The 24,675-nt window shown below is 38.1% G+C and overlaps 1 protein-coding gene across 3 annotated transcripts in view; it reads left to right on the top strand.

Annotated features, from left to right (window-relative positions):
• LOC114789682 (low-density lipoprotein receptor-related protein 1B-like) overlaps nucleotides 1-24,675 on the top strand; it is a 186,110-nt gene that overhangs the window by 13,796 nt on the left and 147,639 nt on the right. For all 3 annotated transcript variants that reach the window (XM_028978929.1, XM_028978928.1, XM_028978927.1), the window contains exons 2-3: nucleotides 9,835-9,957; nucleotides 18,890-19,027. In XM_028978929.1, the coding sequence (XP_028834762.1) occupies nucleotides 9,835-9,957; nucleotides 18,890-19,027 (261 nt within the window). The remainder of the gene's footprint in view (nucleotides 1-9,834; nucleotides 9,958-18,889; nucleotides 19,028-24,675) is intronic.

Here is a 24,675-nt window from a genome sequence, read left to right as displayed (position 1 = left end):
TGACAGGAAACTAATGGGAGCGGTTCTGAAAGAATGCTGAGGACTTGGATTAACACAGAGACTTGTGCACTCGACTTTCTTTCATCCACTTTTTAAAACACAAGCTATTCATTGACATAATCACACTTGTAGAAACAGCATTTGGGTTTGAATGCAGATTTTGGTGTTGACTACACACGTGTATTCGTCTCCGCCAGGTAAATCTGTTCCCATCTAACCAAATTCGTCTGATGTAATTACAAATGCACATGCCTCGCGTCTGCTTCGGTTGCTCGTTGACTGATGCAGAGTAATTGAAATACGTGTCTTTGCCATAGTGTGACTCTGTAATTAGTGTGTGCAGGGGGAGTGAGAAGACGCCTGGAATTGGAGACGTGGAAATGAATAGCACCAGAGAGGAAATGTGTTTCTGGCAAAGCAGTCAGGAAGGAAATATAAATTTTTGAAAAAGGGAAATGGGCGACAAATGGGTAATGCTTAAATTCAGGTTCTTTAACGTGGGATTCAGAAAGTGAACCTCCTAAAATTGGTGAATGAATTTAATCGATTGACTACTTTTCTGAAAGGAAAAAAAGTAATAAAAAGAATGGGAAGAGAAAGTTTCTATTGAGTTGAAAGCACCTGCTGTAACAGCAAATTTTCGGGTTCAAGTTTCTTTTGAATTTGTTCTTTCTCTCTGTGAAGCGATGAGACATCTGCACTTTTAGAAACCCGTGGTGTGGAAGGATAAGCTCTGAATTCTTATGAATATTCTCCACCAAATCTATCTTAACAAACACTCATCATTTCTATTTCATGTTTGCCCCAGTCCAATATTAGCATAATAATGACATTCTGTATGTATCTACATCTGAATGTGATCCACTGCATGCATATCAAATAGTATGAAATCTTTAAACATAGTTTGTTAGCTTTGTCATAATCACACTTTTTACACACTTTTAATCATAATGTTTTATAAAGTGCTTTTTTGTAAAATAACTAATGTGTCATCCTTCTATCATCATGTTCCTGAAGAACCTGCTTCTTGAATGTGGTGGTGGATGATGATCAGACGACTAAGAATAGCTGGTAGTAGCCTAGTGGGTAACACACTCGCCTGTGAACCAGAAGACCCAGGTCCCGCTTACTACCATTGTGTCCCTGAGCAAGACACTTAACCCTAAGTTGCCCTGTAACCACTCTGGATAAGGGCGTCTGATAAATGCTGTAAGTGAAAGTGAAGTGATTGTCACATGTGATACTCAGCAGCACAGCACACGGTGCACACAGTGAAATTTGTCCTCTGCATTTAACCCATCACCCTGAGTGAGCAGTGGGCAGCCATGACAGGCGCCCGGGGTGCATTGTGTGGGGACGGTGCTTTGCTCAGTGGCACCTCAGTGGCACCTTGGCAGATCGGGATTTGAACCGGCAATGTAAATGTAAATCAAGATCAGTAATCAGTGCAGGCCTGGTTTTCATTTGTTAGTCAAGGTTTAATCCCTAGTCAAATCATAACTTGTGTACAGAAAAATATTCTTAAAAAAAGTTCATCAAAAATAATACAGACCTGTAAATTTGTTCATACATAATCGCTTGCAGGAGTGTTGTTTTCAGTTGTGAATAATACTGTTGTGTCAGGTTTTGTACATTGCTGGTTTCGGTCAGAAAGTCCACCGGCAGTATGAGCTGCAATGCTGCAGATAAGCAGAAGGTAGTTCATTAATGTAGCCGGTCAATACACAAATCCAATCATAGATTTTACCTCCCAAGGGTGACTTCTACCGACACTTGCAGGTTTTGATCAGCCACGGAAGAATGTCATCATTATTGATGGAATATGAATTGTTTTAGTTTTTATTTGTGAGATGTGCAGCCCTCTGCTGCCTCTACTGAGCCTCACGATTAAGATCTTGTGATATTTGGTGGCTGCAGGCTGTGCTGTGTAACAGTGTAGGATGCGCCAATTACAAATGTGCTTTTAAAAGGTGACTGCTGATCTTTTTGTACCAGGAATGTTATCTGTCCACCAGTGGAAGGATGGTATTTTTAAAGACCCTGGTAGATGCTGGCAGATGTGTTGGAAAGGCAGGAGCCTGCGGAGGAGTCATGCAATCAGAGTAAGCATCAGAAACTGCAGTCACAGCCAATTATCTCTGAGACAACAATAGTAACTTTAGGTCAGCATAGCCAGCACAATCCTGGCCACTTAGAGCATGAAACAAAACAATAAGATGACACAAAGCACACATATAACTATTTCAATAAACATGGTATGTGTATTCAATTGGCTCTATTGATCCTCCCAGCAAAGCACCAGTCAGAGTGAACTGATAGACCATGGTAGTCTAAAGGACTGATTTAAATATTATCATTTTAAAATTATTTTATAATGGCTCAACTCACGTTGTATAATTTGCTTAAGAAGGTGCTATAGCAAAACACTTCTGACAGGCTCTGAATTAACAGTTTCTTTGCTAATCAACACTGCATTTAAAACAACATATCTCAGCTTACAGCCATTAAAATGAGTAGAAATAGAAAATGTATGTCCATGTCCCCATTATGTAGCTGTCTGGTTACAGAACTGCCTGTTAGAGCCTTTTTTATTTCTGCACTTGACCTCGGCACTTCTGATAAGCTTGCATTCACGATAACGATCATCGTTAAATAGCAGAGGAGACTAAAACATCTTGTGAGTGCAGAAGCCTCGTTTAATTTCCTTCAAATGGAAATCATGAATTATGAATTATTGAATAAATTTAACAGCTTTTGCTGTTTTTTTTTGGCACAAATATGTTCTTAATTTTTTTTTTCAGATTTATGGCATGGCTAATATTGCTAAAGCCCATATTGTCCCCACACCCCAAACAATGCAGCTCATTAGTAGTTGCCCATATGGTAAGTTATATCTGGGTGTGTCTTGTGAGTGCAGTCTTTAGAAAGTCATTGAGGACCCCAGCATGATGTGTTCCCAACTGCTATGGCCAAAAACACTGAATGACTTTGAGGGAAGGTGTATGCTTTGTTATGTGCCAAGAGCTGCAGTGGTAAAACCTGCTCAGCTTTCTGACATGTCTCCACAATAAAAAAATCTTTTTCTCAGATGGATCTGTGCAGATTGAGAAATATTGCTTTTTGAGCTTATGTAGTTGGCAGATGCAGAATTGCGCAAATCAAATGCATTCCTTGACTTTTCATTAAGATTATTCTGCATTCCAATTGATATGTGCAATATCTACTTTTAAAGTTATCTTAAACCTTTCATGTAGAAATGCACTGAAATGAAATATTTGGCTGAAACAAAAAAGGAAACACTTCGGCCTAAAACCGAATCCAAAACACTAAAATAAACGATTATGCGTATTTTTGTACAATTACTATTATAACTGGGAATGTGTGTACTTACCTCACTAATGTCAAGGCATAAATTAACATTCATACTTCCAAGAAAGATATTGAGCACTACTTTGACCAAACATTTTTGACAGAAAATTTGCATTGCATTTGTACTGTTCATTAAAATGGCAGCCACAGTGCAATGAGTTATAGTACCTAATTTTATGCCTATAATTTCTCGGATTTGGATAAACATGTTGGCTCATGTTATGTCTTTATATCTAGTGAGGGTGATGAAACAGGTACACGTGCTCCTGAAGAACACATTTTAACAAGAGCAGATTTTAACAGCAGACCTTGCCTGACTGACAGCACGTTGTCAATATTTCAGTCAGGAGCCAAATAAGATCATCTCTTCCGAAACTTGTGACGGTGATTTCAGAGAAGTGATTTCAGTTTAGTGTTACAGTCCCTAAAATGCAGCATATCTCACTTTTGCTTTATTGACTAATGTTTCGTCAATTTCATATTTCATATCTGATTCATTCCATTCATCAGTGTTCATTACAAGTGTTCAAATGTTTAAATAAAGACTGACAGGCAATTCATATTCCAGCCTTTCATGCTACTGCAGTTATCATTATCTTGAGATCAAATATAATGATGAGAAGAATTGTAGATGCATGAAATTTGAAAAACTATTATCATTTTCTTGACAGCTCATTACTACACATGCAGTTGGGAAATGCTTGTCTTTTAATTTAATTTTTTAAAAATAAAGCAACTGATGCCACAAACAGGTTGAACACGTTGCATGGCAACATTGAGAAGGAAGTCTTCTGCTGAACAGAAAGCTGATATTGGCAGACCCAAAGAGCAGAACTGGGTCACAGTTTTGGTTTAGCCGATGCCAATAATGCTTTAGTATTGCCTGAAAATGTACAATCCATATCAAGGTCAATAACCATGCCAAGGGTATTTTATTTATAGATTGTCAGTCGAGACCCAAAGGGAACTTTAATCAATTGGGAGGATTTCGATTCGTGCTCAATCAATGCGGTTTTGTATTTGGTCTTCATTGTTGCCTGACAAACAAACTAACACCTCTCCCCTCTGTGGTGTGGCGGCACTAAATGAGTAATGAATTCACATTAGCAAAGGTATCTGCATTTTTGACCACCACGTCACCATGTTTTTTTCAGTAGGCAGGTAAAGAAGCAAGGGTGCTGCAATCTGCAAGATTTTATTTTATTCCAAAAAGTTGTGGTGCATGCAGCCAATGCAATAGTTCCAGAAATACTGTTCAGTTTGTTCGGTTTGTTGCACATAAAAATTGACTAAAAGCCTAAAAGGGATCAGGAAAATGTTCATTTGTAGTCAATATGGTGTTGACTGTAATAAAGTGTAGGAAGATAGAGACCCCCCCAGTGAAAACTGATAGCTACCTAAAGGCCTGTTCCTTCATGTGGCAAATGGATTTTGATGAGTACAAAGATTATTTTCCCCTAAAACTGGGATCAGGGAACCGTAGGTTAATGTAGCTGCAGCTCCTTGTAATAGATTTCACCAGTCTGACCAGAGCGCACTGTTGCTCAGGAAGAAAGGCAAATAAAAATCCCCAACTGTTGCTCTCTCACGAGTGTTTGCTCTGCTTAGGGAATATCATATTAAACAGAATAGTGGCAAAATCTGCGCAGAATTTTAAGACCAGCCTATAAATTATTCATGCATTCTTAGTGAGGGGAATTATGCTGTGGAGCTCTGAGCCGGGCTGGCAGGAGGTGGATTGCCTAGTTCTGGTAAGTGCTGAAGAGAAGCCGTGGTGCTTTTTTTGATAATTGGTTGATAAACGATTTTTTTTTTTTTGTGTAAAAATGAAGCCGGCTTGAAATAGCACATCTAATGAAAGGTCTTGTCATAGGTAGTGATTAAACCCCAGAATTGGCCGAATAGCAGATTTTGACTCTTGATATTTAAATCTGGCTGGCAGTGAGAACTGTTGAGGTCAGCAGGAATGTTTTAGTTTCAGTGACACTTAAGTTTAAACTTTTGTCTATGTCGTTTATTATTACATTAATTCATTGATAATACACACATCCCACATTGTGAATCAGAATGCTTTGTATGTGTGTGTGGTTTGTCTGTGTCGGTATGGGTTTCCTCTGGGTTCTCCAGTTTCCTTGCCACCACCCAAAGGCCTGCACACTAGATGAATTGATGACTCTAAATTTCCCATATGTGTGAGTATGTTTGTGTGTCTGTGTGTACGTGTGTGTGTGTGCATGGTTTGTCTGTGTTGGCATGGGTTTCCTCTGGGTTCTCTATTTTCCTGCCACCACACAAAGGCCAGCACACTAGATGAATTGATGACTCTAAATTTCCCATATGTGTGAGTGTGTTTTTTTTTGTGTGTGTGTGTGTGTGTGTGTGTGTGTGCAGTGTGCTGGCAACCCACCCCAGGTGAGTCCTTGTCCTGCACCCAATGTCCCAGGATATGCTCTGGCCGCTGCGAGCCTGATTAGGAATAAGCAGTTATGCATAGTGAATGATTGAGGCTTTTTTTAATCATGTAAGTTGTGTTTGAGTTGTGTTTTCTGTTTTATTTGCATGTTTCGTCAGTGTCTGTTTACTTGTTTTCACAGGAGCTTCAGTTTCAGTGATTAGTGGGTTTCACCTGCAGAGCACTGACCACAGGGACCCTTCATTGACCCTCTTTAGGGCTTTGTTTTTTCCATACGGAATGTCCAGACTTGATGAATGTTGTGGGACATCAGGGTAGCCCGAGGTTACTGAGGCCATTTTTCTACCTATTTTCAGGCTTGCTGTACAATAGCAATTGGTTTAGTCAGTTTGAAAGCACTAATAAATCTATTTCTTTACGATATATGCACATTCGGAAATTCTCAGACAGAAATAATGTATAACCACAAGATAATTGTGTACTGTACTTAGGTATCACACAAAAAGTCCACATTTTTCAATATTTTTCAAAAAGAGCATCGCTAAAATAAAAGAATAAAAGCAACATGGAGATTACAGGACACACTGTCCCAGATTTCCTAGAGTGGACTTGAAGACACCATTTTAATACCATTTTTTTATTTTATGAGATCAGGTTGTAGAGAGAATTATAAATGCTCTCGGCTTATGTGAGTCTAGCCCATAGGATACATGGGGGTGGCAATGAAATCTAATTATGAGTGAAACTCAATCAGGTTCCACAGAGAAACCCCCCGTTGTTATGGTAAAATGTCAGCTTCCTCTTCATCAGGATCCATGTATCTCTTACCTGTTGCCATCTTCTGATGTAATCGGATCCATTCAGTGGAAAATGCAGTTAATGAAACTAGATCCATTCTGTAGCAAGTATGTATAAATCCTTCTTCTTTCACAAAATACACTCACCATTCTTTAAATTTTCACCTTGGTTTATTGGGACTGATATCAGTGTCTTGCTTGCAATTACAATCTAAATAGTTCCCACCAGCAGATTTGCAATATTATAAATATCTAATATTCCTTAACTGCTAAGCTACCACTTCCCAATATGTTAAGGTTCTTTTAATAAAGAACCTTAATACATATTCAAGCTTATATTAGTACTATTATTTCACAATCATTAGTTTAATTAAATGGAGTCATAGTTCTATGAAATAATTATTTCTAGCCAAATGCACGTAACACAAAATGTCAAGAAATACATGTAACATTATTGAGCCCTACTCAGAATTCTTTGTTAATATATTTATTTATATGTTTACTTCTAATTTAATTGTACTGAGCTGTAATTTTTAAATTAAATATTATATAGTGTATAGTATAGTGTACAACTAAGACACTAATACAATTCAATAGCATTTTATCTTAACATATACAAAGAAAAATAATGCACATAATGTGAATGTACCAACCCTTATCTGTTTTTATGTTCAGCCTTTTATGTTACGTGCTCAGTGCATCACGTCAGTAACACAAATGTTACTCAGACGTTTAGGTGACCAGACCAGAATAACATGTGATAATATTCTTCCACAAATACTGACCGCTCAACTTGTAGCAACAGAGCTCCCGTTATCACATCTTTTTTTCATGCAGGATAATCTCAAAGGTCAGAAAGACTCCGCCCCCAAACAGAAACATAACATTATAAGTGATCTCTTCTTAACACGATCCTTCTGTTGTATACTTTCAGTCAGATATTTCAAATGGTGAATTTGATTTTGTAATGAGGTTATTTTTTTGCAAAACGTAACAGATTAAGTAGTGAACGCAAAACAAGATATTTAAAAACAAAATTTGAGTTTAGAGTGCAGTTCATATAAAATAAAATAAATTGCATTGATAGAACAGCTTAAGATAGCTATTCTTCTATTCTAAAAGCAATGACTAGAACTGTGCCTCATCGGAGACATGTGATTTTAGTTTGTCACTTGTTTGTTAAGAAACCTTGCCATGGGCCACCAAGGGAGAATTAATCAATACTCTGTTTTTCATAGGTGCACTATGAATAGCGACTGCAACTGTACCTTCACAACTGTACATTCTGAACAAATTTAGCAGCAAAGGAGAAACTGAAGTTGAATATATGGCACATTCTTTCTCATCGTCAGCCAGCAGTGTAGCAAATTGTATTTTTTCCAAGTGAACGTGTCTGCTAAATAACAAGGGACTGACTTTTTTAATGAAATGTGGCTATGGACAATGATGGAAATTAGCAAAATAAAATGTTTCTATTAACCATAAAAATGTCTGATGTCAGTTAATAAATATCATTTAAAGGTCCCCTATTTTGATTTTTTTTATATTAATATGAGTTTCCATAGCCTGACTATGGTCCTGCAGTGGCTATAAATGGTGATATGTACAAAGTGTGCTTTGGCCATTCTGCTTCGCCGTTCAGAGAGCGCCAGCTCAGACATTCGGATCTTATATCGTCATAAGGGGAAAGGTTACCTCCCATTTCTCATGCTTTGTCTGGCCTCCCCTAAAAAAGTAACTCCACCCACTGCCATGGCTTGAAAACATGCAAAGCATTGCAGTTGCTTGGTGATTTGATGTGATTTGCTGTGATGTGATGTGATTTGATGTCAGCTCCTGGTCCAGGCAAAGGTCATCTCTAAACTCTCTCCTGGCTGGAGCCTCTGCAGTCACCATAAAACCACTCCAGATGGTCCAAAATGTGGCAACCCGCCTCATCTTCAAGTGCACCCTCTTATATCAACACACTACTAGCTAGCTACACTCCTGCACGCCCTCTCAGATCAGCAAATGAAATGAGACTGAAAATTCACTCTTCGCGGGGTCTCCGATCCCAATCAACTCTGTTCTCCTTTGTTGTCCCTGGCTGGTGGAACAACTTGCCCTCCTCCATTCGACTAGCCGAGACTACTACCACCTTTAAGAAGCAGTTGAAAAAGTATTTCAGACTAATCTAACATTTACACACGCAAATGCATACATACTGCACAAAACATAAATAACTAAATAATTTTTTTTTGCATTAACAATTTCTGAGCATGTTCTTTTTCTGACAAGTTAGACCTTATCAGGGCTCTTAGTTTTGTAAACTCAAAATCTATAGAAATCAAACGAGAATAGCTGGTGTCTTCCTCTTGTAAGTCGCTTTGGATAAAAGCATCTGCTAAATAAAGTAAAGTAAAGTCACATGAGACTCTGGAAAAATGTCAACATGACTTCCTGCTTGTGGCAATCATTTATGCCAGTGATTTCCGCGAATGCTAACGCACTTCTGTAGGCGGCTCTTCTCCTCGTCCCGCCTCTCTCGTCCTCATTGCCATTTAAAGCTACACAAACTGAAATGGCACGTCCTGGGAAATCTCATTGTTGGACAGGATAAAAGTGGCTGTAATTCTGCACCACGTCTGACTTTCTAAGTCTCTGGGCCAAGTATCTGGACTACTAAGACTGATATAAAGGCAACAAAAAAAAAGTGTAACCTTTAAATGGTCTGTTTTAGAAATGTTTGCCTGTGTTTTAATTCAATTAAAAGGCTTATGCATTCTCAGATGTGCTAGTTGTTCTGTGCCAACATTTTTTAATTAAAAATCTTCACAGTGTAAGTAGGCTTTAAGTTATAAGAACAACGTGTTGGTGCCATGTAGGCCTACACTTATTAACTCTATGATAAAAGACAGGTAATACCGGAACACCCATACTCTCCTATAAATGAGGCAGAACATCCTGGAAGTGCTGAAGGCATTTTTTTTATTCATCAGTTGTTGACTAAAGGAATTTTCGTAGTATCTTCTCAAGGGCATTTTTTCTCACTGCCAGTTGTAATGGGCCCTTGCATCCAAATGAAAAAAAAATACATTAACATTCCTGTCATATAACAGCATAATTACACCCAGCTTCGGTCGCATTTCAAACTCTGATCACTGCAACTTTCATGTTTAATCCTTTGCATTATCAGAGGTGCTCAGTGCCATTCTGCTCATTACCCATAACTCATTGGTTCCATTTTCTCCCTGCATCCTATTTCTGATTCCCCAGAAGCCCCTTTGTGTGATGTGGGGGAGTTTCTGTGTCATGACCAGCTAACCTGTGTCTCTGAGCACTGGTTGTGCGATGGAGAAGCCGACTGTTCAGATTCCTCAGATGAAACATTGGACAAATGTGAGTACATCACCTCTCATCTGCATCCACATTTCAGCACAGCTCATAAATTCAGCTGCAGAAAGACAGGTGTCACAGAAAATGGGTCTTAAGGTCTGATTTGTGTTATCAGAATGTCATTGTTTTATGATGCAACATTGAATTCAATTCCCCAACAGACTGTTCAGCATGATGTCTTAAATAATAATATAATAATAATATAATATTTAATTTCTTCATCCAGGAGAAGCTTATATTCATTGTTTGAATTCATATCTGTTTAGGGGAAAAAGTTCCTTTTTTGGTTTAATACATTTTAGTTGCATAGTTATTTATTTTTTACATTTATGTCGTTTATCAGATGCCCTTTTAGTGATTTTTCAATTATTAGTACTCAGGGTTAAGTATCTTGCTCAGGGACACAATGGTAGTAAGTGGGGTATGAACCTGGGTCTTCAGGTTCATACACAGGTGTGTTACCCACTAGGCTTCCACCATCGGGCAGGTAACATGTCTTCTACGCAAGAAAAAAAAATCCTCTAAACGGGGAATTGTTAAAGTTGCTTAAGTGACAGGAAATTATGTACATAATTTCTGTCAAATTGTAGCGTATCATTTCCTTCAGATTGGAAAACAACACTTTCTCGCCCCGGGTACCAGACATGGATGTAAGCCACATGTTTATAAAAGACAGTTTACTGGGGGTGACTTTCCCTGCACTCTGCACATAAAAATAAATGAGTTGAAAATGTATCTGTTCCCAGGGAGAAGTGACACCTGGGAGAGAGGGTTTTCTGGGAGTAATGTAGCATATCATTTTGTTATTAAAGTGAAGGGCAGCGGTATTTTGGTGTGTGGCATCTTTGAATGTGAGACTGTCAGTATACCAGAAAAATTAAAGCTTATAAAATTAAAGATTTTTCAGCATTGCTCCATGAATTGTCTTGATTAGTGATAATGTCTTTCCTCATTCTTTCATTCCTGCAAGTAAGGAGCTGACAGGCTGGTCTCATCACAGTGTAGAACTCATGATGGCCCACCTGAATTGCAATTAGTAGATGTTACCCATTAGGACTGCCAATTGATTAAAAAATCACAAATTAATCACACATTTTGCAATAAATGAATCACGTTTACTTCTTAAGATTACATTTTGCTATTATGCCTATATTAAACAATGACAGGGAAATGTGTGAAATTGTGTTGTTTTTGTCAACAAAATTTATGATGAAAATATTTGTCAATGAACAAATGCTGGTCATGTGATGATAACTATAACAAAATATATCATGTAATATTGTTGATTAATAAAATTAAGACAAAATATGGTTTACAAGATAAAAAATGATAATAAAATGTCTTGTTTTGGTTGACAAGGATATTATTTCCTCATGTTTAATCACGTTATTGTATTGTAGTTTAGTTTTTTTTTCTTTTATCTTCCATCTGGTCACATAGACAATGCCACTGCCGCAATATTTTGCTAAATCGTGGAATTAATTCGATTCCAGGATACTTTTGATGGGTGAGAAAATGACGAAGCGATCTTTGGACTCACTTTCTTTACAATGAAGTAGAAAAGAAACAGAATGTGTGGTCGAAATAAATCAGAGCATTTTCCGTGTCTGGAATGGATGTAGAGTGCTCTTGAGTCTACAATAATATAATAATAAGATAAAATTGGTTTGACTAAAATAAATTCTACTAGGTACTTGTACTATATTGACTGGGTTAAACAGAATTACATTACAAAGAAATGCATCATGAAGTGACAGATTCACCCCTCCCTGTTGGAAATTTGTCGTTAGGTTGGTTCTCCCTGTGTATGTGCAGATTCCAGAACATAGAATCTCGGATTGTTCAGCTGTGACAGACACAAGCAAACCTTTTTAACATAGTCTCGCCTACTTATCATGACTGGAATAACAGGGAGATATTTATAAAGGTTATTTATAGAGGTAAATCAAAAACATTTTTGTAAACCCAACCACTCCCCCACCCTCCCCCTCCCTAAGTGTATCCATATTTCCCGCCGCCTATTTTATGGACTTTTATGCTCTCCAAATGGTCAAAGCAGCGAGTTTTTCATAAATCTGACATTTTCTTTGTGTATGTACATTTTTAGTATGAGTTGTACTCAAAGTTTGAGACCCTTGGTCTTTATTTTATAAAACACCCGGCAGATAGTAAATAATTCAGTGAAATAATTGCATTTTCACTGATAGCTCAGGCAGTGTCATATTAAAACAATTCATCAGGTTGCACCTGATTTTCACTTTGCATGCCTGGAAAAAATTTATCCAGACACCATAGACAGCAGCACAAGAGTGTTGTTCTCAAATTCGAGCACCTCTCTGCCATTTGAAAAATAGTGTTGCGTTGTGCAAAACATGGTCCATCTCCATTTTCATGTAAGGATTGATCTTGGCTAGGATAGATTTCAAATGCACACAGGAAGTGAACAAAATGCAGTTACATTTGTTGGTTTAATGTAACAGTTAAATATTTATAGATACATTTTTTTTTTAATCTTGACAGGTATCTTGTTAATATTTTTTATCTGCCCATCCAGTATACATTAATCATTAAAGTCTCATAAAGTGCTTCTCTTACAATGCCCTTAAAATGCTCTTTTTTCAGGACCGCAGTTTGAAGTGGAACTTTGAGCAATAGTCTTGTACAGTGTAATAAATTCCTGTTTGCCCCCCACACCCCAAGAGGCTCCCAGTTAATTTAGCTTCTGCAGAAATATATATTTACCACAAAGAAGGAGCATTCTGTGCTGAGACAAGGGGGGTTTGAAACTAATCCCTTTTAAAACTTTTACGCTGCCAGTCACTCATCGCTGGTTCTCTCCATTCCTGTCGCCATCTGCTTTGGGACCAGGAAATGCCACAAGCCAGAGCAAGTCAAGCTTATGTTACCAAACCGTGAAACCCAAAATCCTGCATTCTAGAGAAAGGGAAAGTTCATATAACAATTGAGAAATTAGCCAGTAGGAATTTAAGTAACACATTCCAAAAATTGCAAAACACAGCAGAGATGCCTCACAAACTCCACATGTTTTTATACTCTTGTGAAATATGCAACAAAATTGCATTCAAACACTTTGTCAGAGGGCTCTTGATGATTCATTCATTGTTGGTGGATTGTTCACTTAAATCGCCTCTGCCTAGGCTGTAAGTGCGAGAGCAGGTCAATTATTCTCTGTAACAAAATCCTGCAGCGAAAGCATTTCTGCGTCAAAAACAATTACATCAAATCCCCTTTATACATGGCAATAGGCAAATGATGCTTTTCCATGAAACGGAATGCTTTGGCTTATTTTAGAGATGCATTCATAAAACTGTTCTTACACAATTTAATAGTTGCTAAAGACCCCTGCAGGGAAAAAGTGGGACCATTTTGTGTTACAGATTTTATCAAGAGCCCCTTCTGTGCAAAAGCTCTGTGAAGTGGCAAAGCACTGATGTTTTTCTGCATATGGCTCTAATGCTTTCCCTGGCTCCAAGAGTGTGGACCTCAACTAGACTTCTTTTTTTTTTTTTTACAAAATAATTCATAATAAAAGTTTACTTTAGTTCAAGGGTAGTTGCAGGTTGTTATTTCTGTGGCTCTGGCAAGCCAAACATTTAAATGCTGTGCCAGCAAATGGATGGGAGTCACAGACAAAAAAAAAAGATCTCTTGACCATTTGTGGCTCCATCTGTCAGAAAATAAAGACTTTAGGCTTTTATCACCCAGTCCGAAGTTTCACCGCCTACCTCTCTTTTAAAGCACATTTGACATTGTTGTCACCTTAGACCACCATTCTATATTTTTTCATGACTTCATATTCTACAGTTGTCTTTTCAATAAAGTTGGGATGTTTGGGAAGTGAAAAATGTAAATAAAAACAGAATACAATGATTTGCAAATCCTTTTCAACCTATTTTCAATTGAATACACTACAAAGACAAGAAATCTAACGTTCAAATTGCCATGTTTGATGTGAATGGACATTGTTTCAGAATAAAAGACAAGATACTAGTGTTCTACAGTTATGCAAACTTTTCAATTGATGTGACAATTTGTAGAACGTATATAGTGTAATAATCTAGACCCTCTTGAGTTTTTTTCTGGCCTGTCCTACCTTTAAAAGCTTAGGAAACATCATGTCTTCCCTGTCTAAATAACCCATACATGTATTTATTGACAGATCATAAAAACATATTCTCTATCTAAATTACACTGAATATTCATTATTAAACAATTGGTGCAGACTTCATCATTTACATTTACAGCATTTACCAGATGCCCTTATCCAGAGCAACTTACAATCAGTATCTATAGGGACAGTCCCCCTTGGAGAAACTTAGGGTTAAGTGTCTTGCTCAGGGACACAATGGTAGTAAGTGGGGTTTGATCCTGGGTCTTCTGGTTCATAGGCGAGTGTGTTACCCACTAGGCTACTACCACCCCGTCATACCCCCATCCCATCATCTTTGTACTTTACTTTATATGCATTAGATTTAAATTTTTCCTGTCTTGTATTTGTTTAAGGCACACAACATGTTCTTCCCAAGCTTCCCAAAACAGTGAGTTAACAGAGAGAGTAATAAATGCAACATGCGATTGATTAAAATGCGATTAATTGTGCAGAAAGACATGCAGATTTAGAGTAAATGCACTGAAAAAAAACACTGGCTAAACTGAATTTATTTTTATTAATCTGTCACACATTATATTTTAGCATTCAAGTAATGTAAATAAACCTGCTGTTTATTTACATTATTCTGTCGATTTTTTCATTGATTAATCGAGTAATCGAATATCTCCTACTTTTGCATTTTTAAACAACTCTATCAATAGTGTGTTATGCTACATGAAAATCCTCTTAAATGAGCAAACAATTGGCTGTTATTCCTCACAAAAAAAAAAAACTTTTATTACATCAAAGCTTAAAACCTTTGGGTTACTGGCTCCAGAATAAAGGCCACTTTTCTGTGAAACATTCATGATTTACATGAAAAAAAAGAAACTTAAGTTAACCTATTTGTCCTTAGTTTTATTTTAATCAAAAAAGGAAAAAGGCTATAGCCCATCTGAGAATAAAGAGAAAAAAGTGTAAAGGTACAAAATAGTAAAAAGAAAATATAAAAATAATTCAGGTGTTACTAATAACCCAACTTAAACAATACAGTTCAGTTTCCAGTTGTATCCAGATGAGGTAGGTAGGTAGAATGTTTGTCTTTGTGCAATGTTATGTGCAAAATAGAGAGAGAGAGTGAGAGAGAATTTGTCTTAGTGCATGTGTGTGCAATGCATGTGCAAGCCTGAACCGCTGTGATGTACAACAAATGCTATAAACTCACCCAAAAGTAAATCTATATGCTAATGAATGTAGATTTGTCCATCTGTTTATTATTACTACCTAATGTATGGGGAAGGCGTGTTTTGAGATGTAACCTATCATTGTGTGTGTGTGTGTGTGTGTGGCGCCCGGGAAGGATGAATTACATGAGTGAGATCTCATGCCTTATCATGCCTCGCCACTATCAACTCATAACACAAATAATTACAAATAATGTAATTATTTAATTCTAAGAAGCACTACTGTTTGTTACATGATACCTTGTAGAAGCTCCAAGTCCGCTTGGAGATGTTAAGGTGCTGTAGTTTTGACGAAGTACTTTTATGGTAAGCCAGGTCCATTTTACAGTGTATACACCGCACTACGTTGTCCACGCAGGGTAAAATGGTCCCACACTTCAGACATTTTATGCCTTTTACGCACACCGGTATCTTCATTTTCCCGCCAATATATTCTCCTTAAATCTTTGAAATGCGCGTCAGTTAATACAGTCCGTGGAGAACAGTGATTCCGGTGATGCGCAGCTCCGCACTGCGTAGCTCCGCTGGAGCGATAGGATAATAGATGGACTTTGGTGACGAATTAAACGAAGCCTCGAGGGAAAACATTTTCCTCAAATATTTTTTGCAATCGAATCATTCAAGTTATTCGAATAATCGTTTCAGCCCTAGATTAATACATTTTTATGTTTAGCCAGTGTTTCGTTTTTACTGTTTCATTTTTTTATGTTTTTTTGTAAGCCTTCCAGGTTAATATGTGTTTCTCTTGTTTAATTTGTCAATCATATACATTTAATATGAGGCAGAGCCTCAAATTAATCATACTTAAATTATGTTGACATTTCAGTGCAGCACTGTACATAATTATTGAGCTACTGAGGTGTGAACATAATCCATTCAATGAAATATATGGAAAGAAAAAATGACATTGTTGTGAGCTAGTGTTTCAATGCACTTTTTCTGACCTGCATTGCAGTAATTTCAATCATTAACTAATTACATTATTATTCAGTTTAATTCTGCCTCCTGGAATCAATTGAAACCTCCTGCACTGTTTTATTTGTGTATTGGCAATCGGTGGGAAAATGTAATGTTTTTGAGGAGAAATTTCCTGATCTTGCTTTTTGCCTGTTGGCACCAACAACAGTGAAGTTAACTTTTTTAGCTAAATAGTTACCTGTAAAACTTGAGTATTCATTTTGTAGTTGTCAGTGAAAAAGGCCCAGTTACATATTCAGAGAATCATCTTTCAACTGTTAAACACCATCTGTGTGCTCTGCAACACCCACCAGCCACTGAATATTTATCCCCTAATCACGTTGGATTAGTCTGTAATCAATTTGCAAAGAAGGAATGGCTGAACAGAAGTTGACAATTCTGTTTTGCATAAATGTAGAATTTTTAAAATTCATATTTTGTATGTTTTTTTTCCCCACCAAAATGCAGTTTGTTATTTAGATTTTATACTCAGAATGTAGCAGAGAGACATTTCTGAATGAGTCTGAGCATCTGGCCTCAATTCCTGCAGTTTGGAATTACCTATATTTTCAGTTTCTTTAAAAACCACTCAAGCATGACCTTGTATTTTCATCCCAATTCAACTCACTGCCTGTCAGTTTGCTAAACTGCTATTTTCTGTGGCATTTTTGCGCAGTCAGGAAAACAGCAGTTCTCAGAGTGATGTGGTGTGATAGAGAGGATCAGATGCTCTGCAGCTAGAATATGGCGACTCCCGTCATGTCCCCACACACTATAACAGCCTTCTCCGCTGTGCCACCAGTTGTAACTTCTGTTAAGCTTTCTGAATGCAAATGTAATACTGAAGTAACTCCAGTTTCTTGTGCTGAGTTGGAAATGTGTGATTCAAAAGGAACTTGCTGTAATTAATGAAATGTTATCAGAATCAATTTTCCTGGATAGGACAGCTTTTCTCAGGGACCGATTTTCAGGCCTCCAAATTTCTTTTAATTATCAAAGAAGTAAATTAAGTGTTGTTAAGTCTAAATTAAAGTTGCAAAAGCTACAAAGATATTTTTATCTGTGTGCTATAGACAACAAAGTAACATATATCTTATCTTTATAATAGCTTGTTCATGGCATGCTGAGAAAAAAAAAACGTGGTGTTAGATAGACATGTTGTGCATAGTAATTTATTCTGATACTTAGCATTCACATAGTCATGCGGATTTATGCAAAGTCATGTTTGGTAAACAGCACTGATATAACACAATCAATCAACTTTGCATAAAAGGCAGTGGCTGATTGCTGCATTTAATATCCAGTAATGACAAAAAGGCTACATATACACATATATTTAAAAGCAGGTTCACTAAGTACAACAAATCTAATGCCGACCCAACAGTTAAATTAGGGCAGCATGTGTTTAAAGGCTGTATACAAAGACAGATGGTTCATTGTCATTAATTAATAGTTGGCCAGTAAATTGATAAAAAAAAGTGAAATGAAGCATCACTTACACAAAATTAAAACACAACTAAATTTAAACCTGTAAGATAACATTAGCACTACTGACATTGGAAGTGAATAAACATCGATCATCTCATCACAGTGGCACCTGGGTGGGTGGAATATATTAGACAGCAACTGAACATTTTGTCAATGATGTTGATTGATCTGAAGTAGACAAATTTGCCAAGTGTATTGATTTGAGCGACATTGACAGGAAATTAAAATGTGATGGTTCTGTCCAGAATTTTAGCTCTTGTTGGACATTCCTAATCTGCAGTTGTCAGGACCTATCAAAAGTGGCCCAAAGGATGGTGAAACCTGCTGGAAAGAGGACACCACTTAAATGAGCCTCTTAAAGGCTCACTCAAGTGGGCTTTATTTGATCGAGTAGAACAACTGTAGATCAAACAGCTGTTTATGATAGAAAAGTGTTAGAACACACAATGCATCACAGACCTGTGGCCCCTACCAAAAGCGCCAACAATTGGCTCATGTCCAAAGAGCTATGGAAGAAGGTGTCCTGGTCTGATGAATCACCCTGATGCTCTATGGAAAGATGGCCTGCCAGAGGAGGCAGTGAGTGATGCTTTGGGCAATATTCTGCTGGATGTTAGTGAAGTGATTGTCATTGTGAAGCACAGCACATGGTGACACAATGAAATGTGTCCTCTGCATTTAACCCATCACCCTTGGTGAGCAGTGGGCAATCATAAAAGGCACCCAGGGAGCAGTGTGTGGGGACGGTACTTTGCTTAGTGGCACTTCACACGCACCGTGGCATTTAGAGATTCGATCTGGCAACCTTCTGATTACTTACCCGCTAGGCCACCACTGTTACTTTCCCACATACCACCTAGCTATGCACTGTAGCACACCAAGTACACCACTTCATGGAAACAATATCCCCTGAGGGCAGTGCCTTCTTTCAGCAGCATAACGGTTTGAGGAACACAATAGCGACTTCATGGTGATGACTTTTGCTCAAAATTCTACAAATCAAATCCCAAAGATGCAGGATTAAGATTTTGGTATCATGTTATTGCCCAGCAAATAGTGAAGCACTAAACTCACTGATGCTTATTCTAAAGATTTCCAAGCAAGTGATCTCATGTGATCTCATATTGCATTTTAGGTTCTAGGGATGTGCCGGTGAAGTGTCCAGCCAACCACATACAGTGCATCGGCACAAGAAAATGTATACACTTCAGCAAACTGTGTGATGGAACCCTGGACTGTGAGGATAGCTTCGATGAGGGAGTGCACTGTCGAGGTATGTACCAACCAGTTCTATATCATCAACAAGACCGATTCTTAGTCTAGTGAACAGAAGACCTAATGCTCATTTGGGCATTGATGTCATTGGTGTGTGTGTGTGTGTTTTTTTGTGTGTAATTGAAACAAAGCTATACTAGGTTTTTAAAATGATGGACATAGTTAGTAGATTCCTGCAAAGTGGGTCAGGCCACTCAGTCTCTCCGTGCTTGTCTCGGCAGAGGGAGGGGGCCAGTTCAGGTCAAGTGCGGTTCTTCTCATGATGAAATAACACTACGCCCAGGGCCTTTATCTGCTAACTCCCAACAATGAATACTGGGACATAAAAATGCACCAGGCCTTTGCCTACTGTGCCCATGGGATTCTCTGACACCATCAATCTGTCAGGTGCTAAATGACTGGAGTGGTAGGATACTGTCTGCTGGAGAAACTAATTTACTCCACACACACAGTTACACTGTGCTATAAGATGCTGGAATAAATTGATGCTGATTGTACATTAAAATATTATTATTATATTATACAGTTAAAAGTTACTCCATGGCAGTTATGGAGACTGAGGTGGAGGCCATTTTGAAGAATCCAATTCAAGAAATATAATTTACCTTTTTTTTTTGTATCAGGAGAAAGTGAAGCATGTTTGATGAATCTGTTTTTTCAGAGTTGCCTCTTTTCACCTTCATGACTGCTTTGTTCACTAATGGTCATCATCAAAAGCTGCTTCATGTGATGAATCTTTTAGATAAATGAGATGAGACGTTATAGAACAAAACTGTCTTACCCCTCTTTTTAATTTGATGCTGAATTACTAAACAGCTGTGTGTTTGACTGATGTCAGTTGTCATATTCAGTAAACATATACACTTAATACTATATTACAATGTTCACTATATAATTTTGATTATATTTGTGTTATGACGATGATTGAATATATAATCTTGAATATAAAGAATCTTCCCATGTTTATCATATTGACATTCAGTATATTATATTGGTTATCTTTTCATTCATCCATTCATCTATCCTGCTGCAGTCTTCAGCTTTAGGAAAACTGGGAAGTTGAAGACCAAGGATGTGGCAGAAATCTCATTTTTATGTTCACTGTGTTTTGCTGCCAATGACCCAATGTCCCTGGTTGAAGGAACATCCACAACAACATCATAAACCTAATATTTTTGGGCTGGATATACCTATCCTTCCCAAGAGAATATCCTGAACGCAATATTTCTTTAAATTTTGATTATTTTTTTTTACTTTCTATCAGTTCTTCTTTCGTTTACAAATCATGCTGCTACCAAACATTTTTCAGTAAAAGAAGAGAAAAGAGGAAACCTTTTTCAGTCTGCCCTGATGGGAAGTGACCTGGGTCAGGTTCATTCCACAGCCTAGATGTTACATCTGTAACTGGTGCTGTCATTTTCACCTGCTGGTAGCGCTCAGCTGAGCCTCACTGTTGGCTACTCACTGTCAGCTGTCGGATCTGGCGATTTCCTCTGTGCCTGATCCAACTCACTCATCATTCATCAGTTCAGTTCCCATCTTCACCTCTCTTCAGTGATCAGCACATCTCACCATCTGCAACTCTTACATACCAAGCTGCACTGAGCAATTTTGTTCCTGAGTCATACTATACATGGGCTGGCAAGCTATATCTAGTGATATTTTATTAGCAGTGATATTCTGTAGATACATGTTACATATATACTGGTTGACATTAGTCTGTCTGATTTCATGTTTAATTCCATCTCACCAATTAGTCATATTAATTAATTAATCACTAATCTATCTATCTGAAAGACTTCGTGACAAGGTCTGTGCCTGGAGAGTGATAGCAAACAGAGCTGAAACATGAACACCCAAAGCTGAAGAAAAATAGAATTCAATGTAAGATTATTGGAGAATGGTAGCAACAATAAAAGAGAGAATCAGTTTATCTCAGTTTGTCTCAGAAACTAGAGGATGGGAAATTGATATGGGAAAGTATATCCTTAAATTCAAGCTTTGTCTAAATACCCACAAGCAAGGTAATTTTTCTGATATCACCATATATCTTGGACAACTTGCAAGGCATTCTGCATTTCTTTTCCAGGAAGATTCTATGACAAATCTGGCCAGCCTCCACTGATGTTGGAAGTGGTATGTTTGGGGAGAGGCTTGCTGACCCCAATTCATAAAGATTTGATGTGTAAGAATTGTGGATCATTGTTGGTCTGGGACCTCATTTCTCACCTCTTCACCTTAGGACACCTTCTCATGGACAAGTCCCTGAGAACATAGATTTGGGCCATTTCACCAGCACAAGGCTCTAGCAAGGTCTCATTTGTACATTTATATGGAATCTTGCCAGAGTCTGAGTCTGCAAACCTCCTGGGCCACCTGTCATGTTTAAACATTTGCGTTTTACATTATGCATTTACACACCAGACCAAATGGAGATCTGGGAGACAGTGGAATGTAGGACAGCAGGAAAAGTTTGATGAATCCAATGGGGCAAATGAAAATCCTTCTCTCAATAATAAATATACATAACTAATCATGTAAAGCCCCTTTATGTAGTCTTTTTCTCAGGCTCTTTTGTATTTGAGAGGGGGCTTATGAATAATTTATATGCATGCACCAGACCTATAGAGGAACTATACTGTGGTGAGTTTATTTTTTATCACATTATTTGTCTATGGTATGGCTGTGCCCATGCTTGGATGTGTACACCTGAATGCAACACAGCTAAATATAAGTTATACATTTATTCTTTCCTTTAAACAAAACTGAAAGTAAGCGTAGGGGTCTATACAGATGGGTTTAGTTAATTAGAACATTTCCTTATACATCTACTGACAAAAGACAAAGGCACCAGGGACAATGCACATATGGCCATATGGTGCCCCTGCAAATGCAAGAAGATCAGTTATATGGGTGAGAACCATATGGTCGTTAGTGACATTGTACCAACTTTACAGAAGAGTAAATCTAACAGAAAAAAAACACATTTCTAAAAAATGTTTACATTTCAAAAATAGTCAGAAGTGCATTGTGCTCAGTGTTAAGTCAGTTGGGTTTTTCTAACTCATTTTGTAACTCTAATAACATTTCATAATATCTCAATTTCACCCCAAAATGTCACCTATGGCGATGTGGTTCTAAACCCTTTAATTGTAAAATGGAAGACTAATTGACAATGTGACAGTGGAATGTAAATATAAGTGAAAGTGATTGTCATTGTGATACACTGCAGCACAACACATGGTGACACAGCAAAATGTGTCCTCTGCTTTTAACCCATCACCCTTAGTGAGCAGTGGGCAGCCATAAAAAGCACCCGGCCTCCACTGCCCCATACAAGTTACACATTTATTCTTTTTCATCCAAACAATACTGAAAGTAAGCAAAGGGGTCTATACAGATGGGTTTGCCTAATTAGCATAATTTCCTTATACAAATATAAGTTAAGTGACATCAAGCACATTCAGTATGTATGCTAAATATTTTCTATTCTTTTACAGATAAATTATCATTGTAGGACGGTGCAATCAAAAAACCAATGTCCTTTCAATTTAACCCTGGCAAATAATTTTCATAAGTGGAAGTTATCAAGAAACGAGTTTTGTATGAAATTTCAGTTTTCCATTAAAGCATGAAAATTGTCGAATGCCTCATTTTTTTAGATATATAATGCACACATTTTTGAAGGCAGTAGGTGCCAGTGGACCTGTTTTTGAAAGGATTGCTCCCCTAACACACTCCTCTGCTTGTTTCGGTGTCTTGGGCTTTGCTTTTTCAGTGAGAAATGGATTGAGCTTTCAGGTGACCACATCTGCTCCCTGGAGAATTAGGCAAATAAAATTAAGTGGCTTTGGCTGCTTGTGCCTTGGTGGTGCTGCCTCTCTCTCTTTTTCTCTTGATTCATGGGAAATGAAAAAAAAATGCTGGAAGTGTTTTCAGTTCATCCTTGTTCTCTTATGTTCAAAAGGAAAAAAATCTCAAGGTGAAGGCATTTTTGTCATGTCTTCATTTTTTTAAATATACAACATATTTTTGTTTTGGTCTTTCACTGCAACATCACTGCACACCCTGTATGAATCCTAACCAGGATTAGCTACTCAAGAATTGCTGAAATATACATATCCATTGAAGTGAATTATGCATTATTGGATGGTCTCCACAAGGACATGCTGGAATTGTGGAATGGTTATGATTGTCACAAAACACTTTTGCAAGACAAACGTTTCAGAAATGTGTGCCATTTGATTTCCATAAAATGTCTTTCCGGGTAGAGGAGGTTCAGTTGTGCCTTCCTGTTATATCCAGTGTAGATGTAATGCCTTGTCGGGGAAATGAGGAAGAAAAGTACAACAGTTATGAATTTTAATAAACTGAAACTAAACGGCACGATGGCCAGAAACACATACAGAACCAAAAAAAAAGGCAACAATGCAGCATCACAGTCAATTTATGTGTGACACTTGGTGCCACATAACCCCCCCCCCCCTTCTAAGGGCATATCACCAGTGCACAAAACTAAGGCGGGGTGGGGGCGGTAAAAGCAGACACACAGAATTCCAATGTTGCCAGCCTTGGCGACGTCCAGGTTTATTTTCATCGGCTGCCAAGACACAGGTGGGCCCGGGCATTCAGGCGGCTGCCTCGCCGCTTTTTAAATGAAGGCGGGCCCGGGAATTCAGACAGGAACTTACCAAGCCTCCCTGAGCCTGAAACTCAGCTGCGTGCTCCTGTAGTCTCTTGCACGGAGGTGGGACAAGGAAGCCAGCTGCTTGTCCCAGGCACTTCCTGCAAGGAGGATGTCACAGCGCCCACCCTGCCCTCCCAAACAGCAAGGCAGCGCTCAAGCCCCTTCGCGTCTTCAGTTTACAACCTGAGTTGGCTGGAACCCCTAACTGGCTGTACTAGGGGGCAGTCACAGACCAGCCATCCAGGTTTTGGGCTGGTGTAGTAGGGTCAGGTGTCACAGTAGAGGGATTTTTGGAACTTATCACATTGAGAAAAGAATAAATGCAAGAATGTGTGTGTGTGTGTGTATATATATATATATATTTTTTTTTTAGATTACGTCATTGTCTATTGTTCGTTTATTTGCCAGTTTTCCCCTTTGTTAGCACTTACAGATTTCTGTGTGAAATGCTCTTTCGCATTTAGGGCCCTCAATCAGGCTCTTTCCTTGGTCTGAAAGTTTTATCTCAATTCAATGCACCAGCAAAGAGAGCCGCTTTGATCTTTGGCGGAAAGGAAATGATTCATCTGTGATACACGGGGATCTTATTATCATATTAATGTTAGGGATTACTATTCTTGGTAAACGCAGAGCCTAGATTTCAGGCAGTACATATTTAACCAAGGCCCACTTATGCCGCTTCACTACCTGTGCTCCTGTGAAGAGGGCATTATGGGTTGTGCAGAGACTTCAGATGTCTGATCTTGTCATTTGTCCATTGATATAATTATGGAAAAGGAACAGTGTGACCTTCAGGCAGTTTGAGCACTGTGAAGCCTTTTTCTTTTCATGCGGAATTTCTATGGAAAGGCTTTTTTTTTGTTTTGTATTTTTGAATTTCCCCATACCTGCTTAATAATGAAACCTGCCTGCACTGCCTTCTGTTTCCCTCTCTCGCGTTGTCTGTCCCTGATGAATAC

This window comes from Denticeps clupeoides, chromosome 5 (assembly GCF_900700375.1).
Source record: "Denticeps clupeoides chromosome 5, fDenClu1.1, whole genome shotgun sequence".
Taxonomy (NCBI): Eukaryota; Metazoa; Chordata; class Actinopteri; order Clupeiformes; family Denticipitidae; genus Denticeps; species Denticeps clupeoides.
This window is presented reverse-complemented; position numbering and strand designations above follow the sequence as displayed.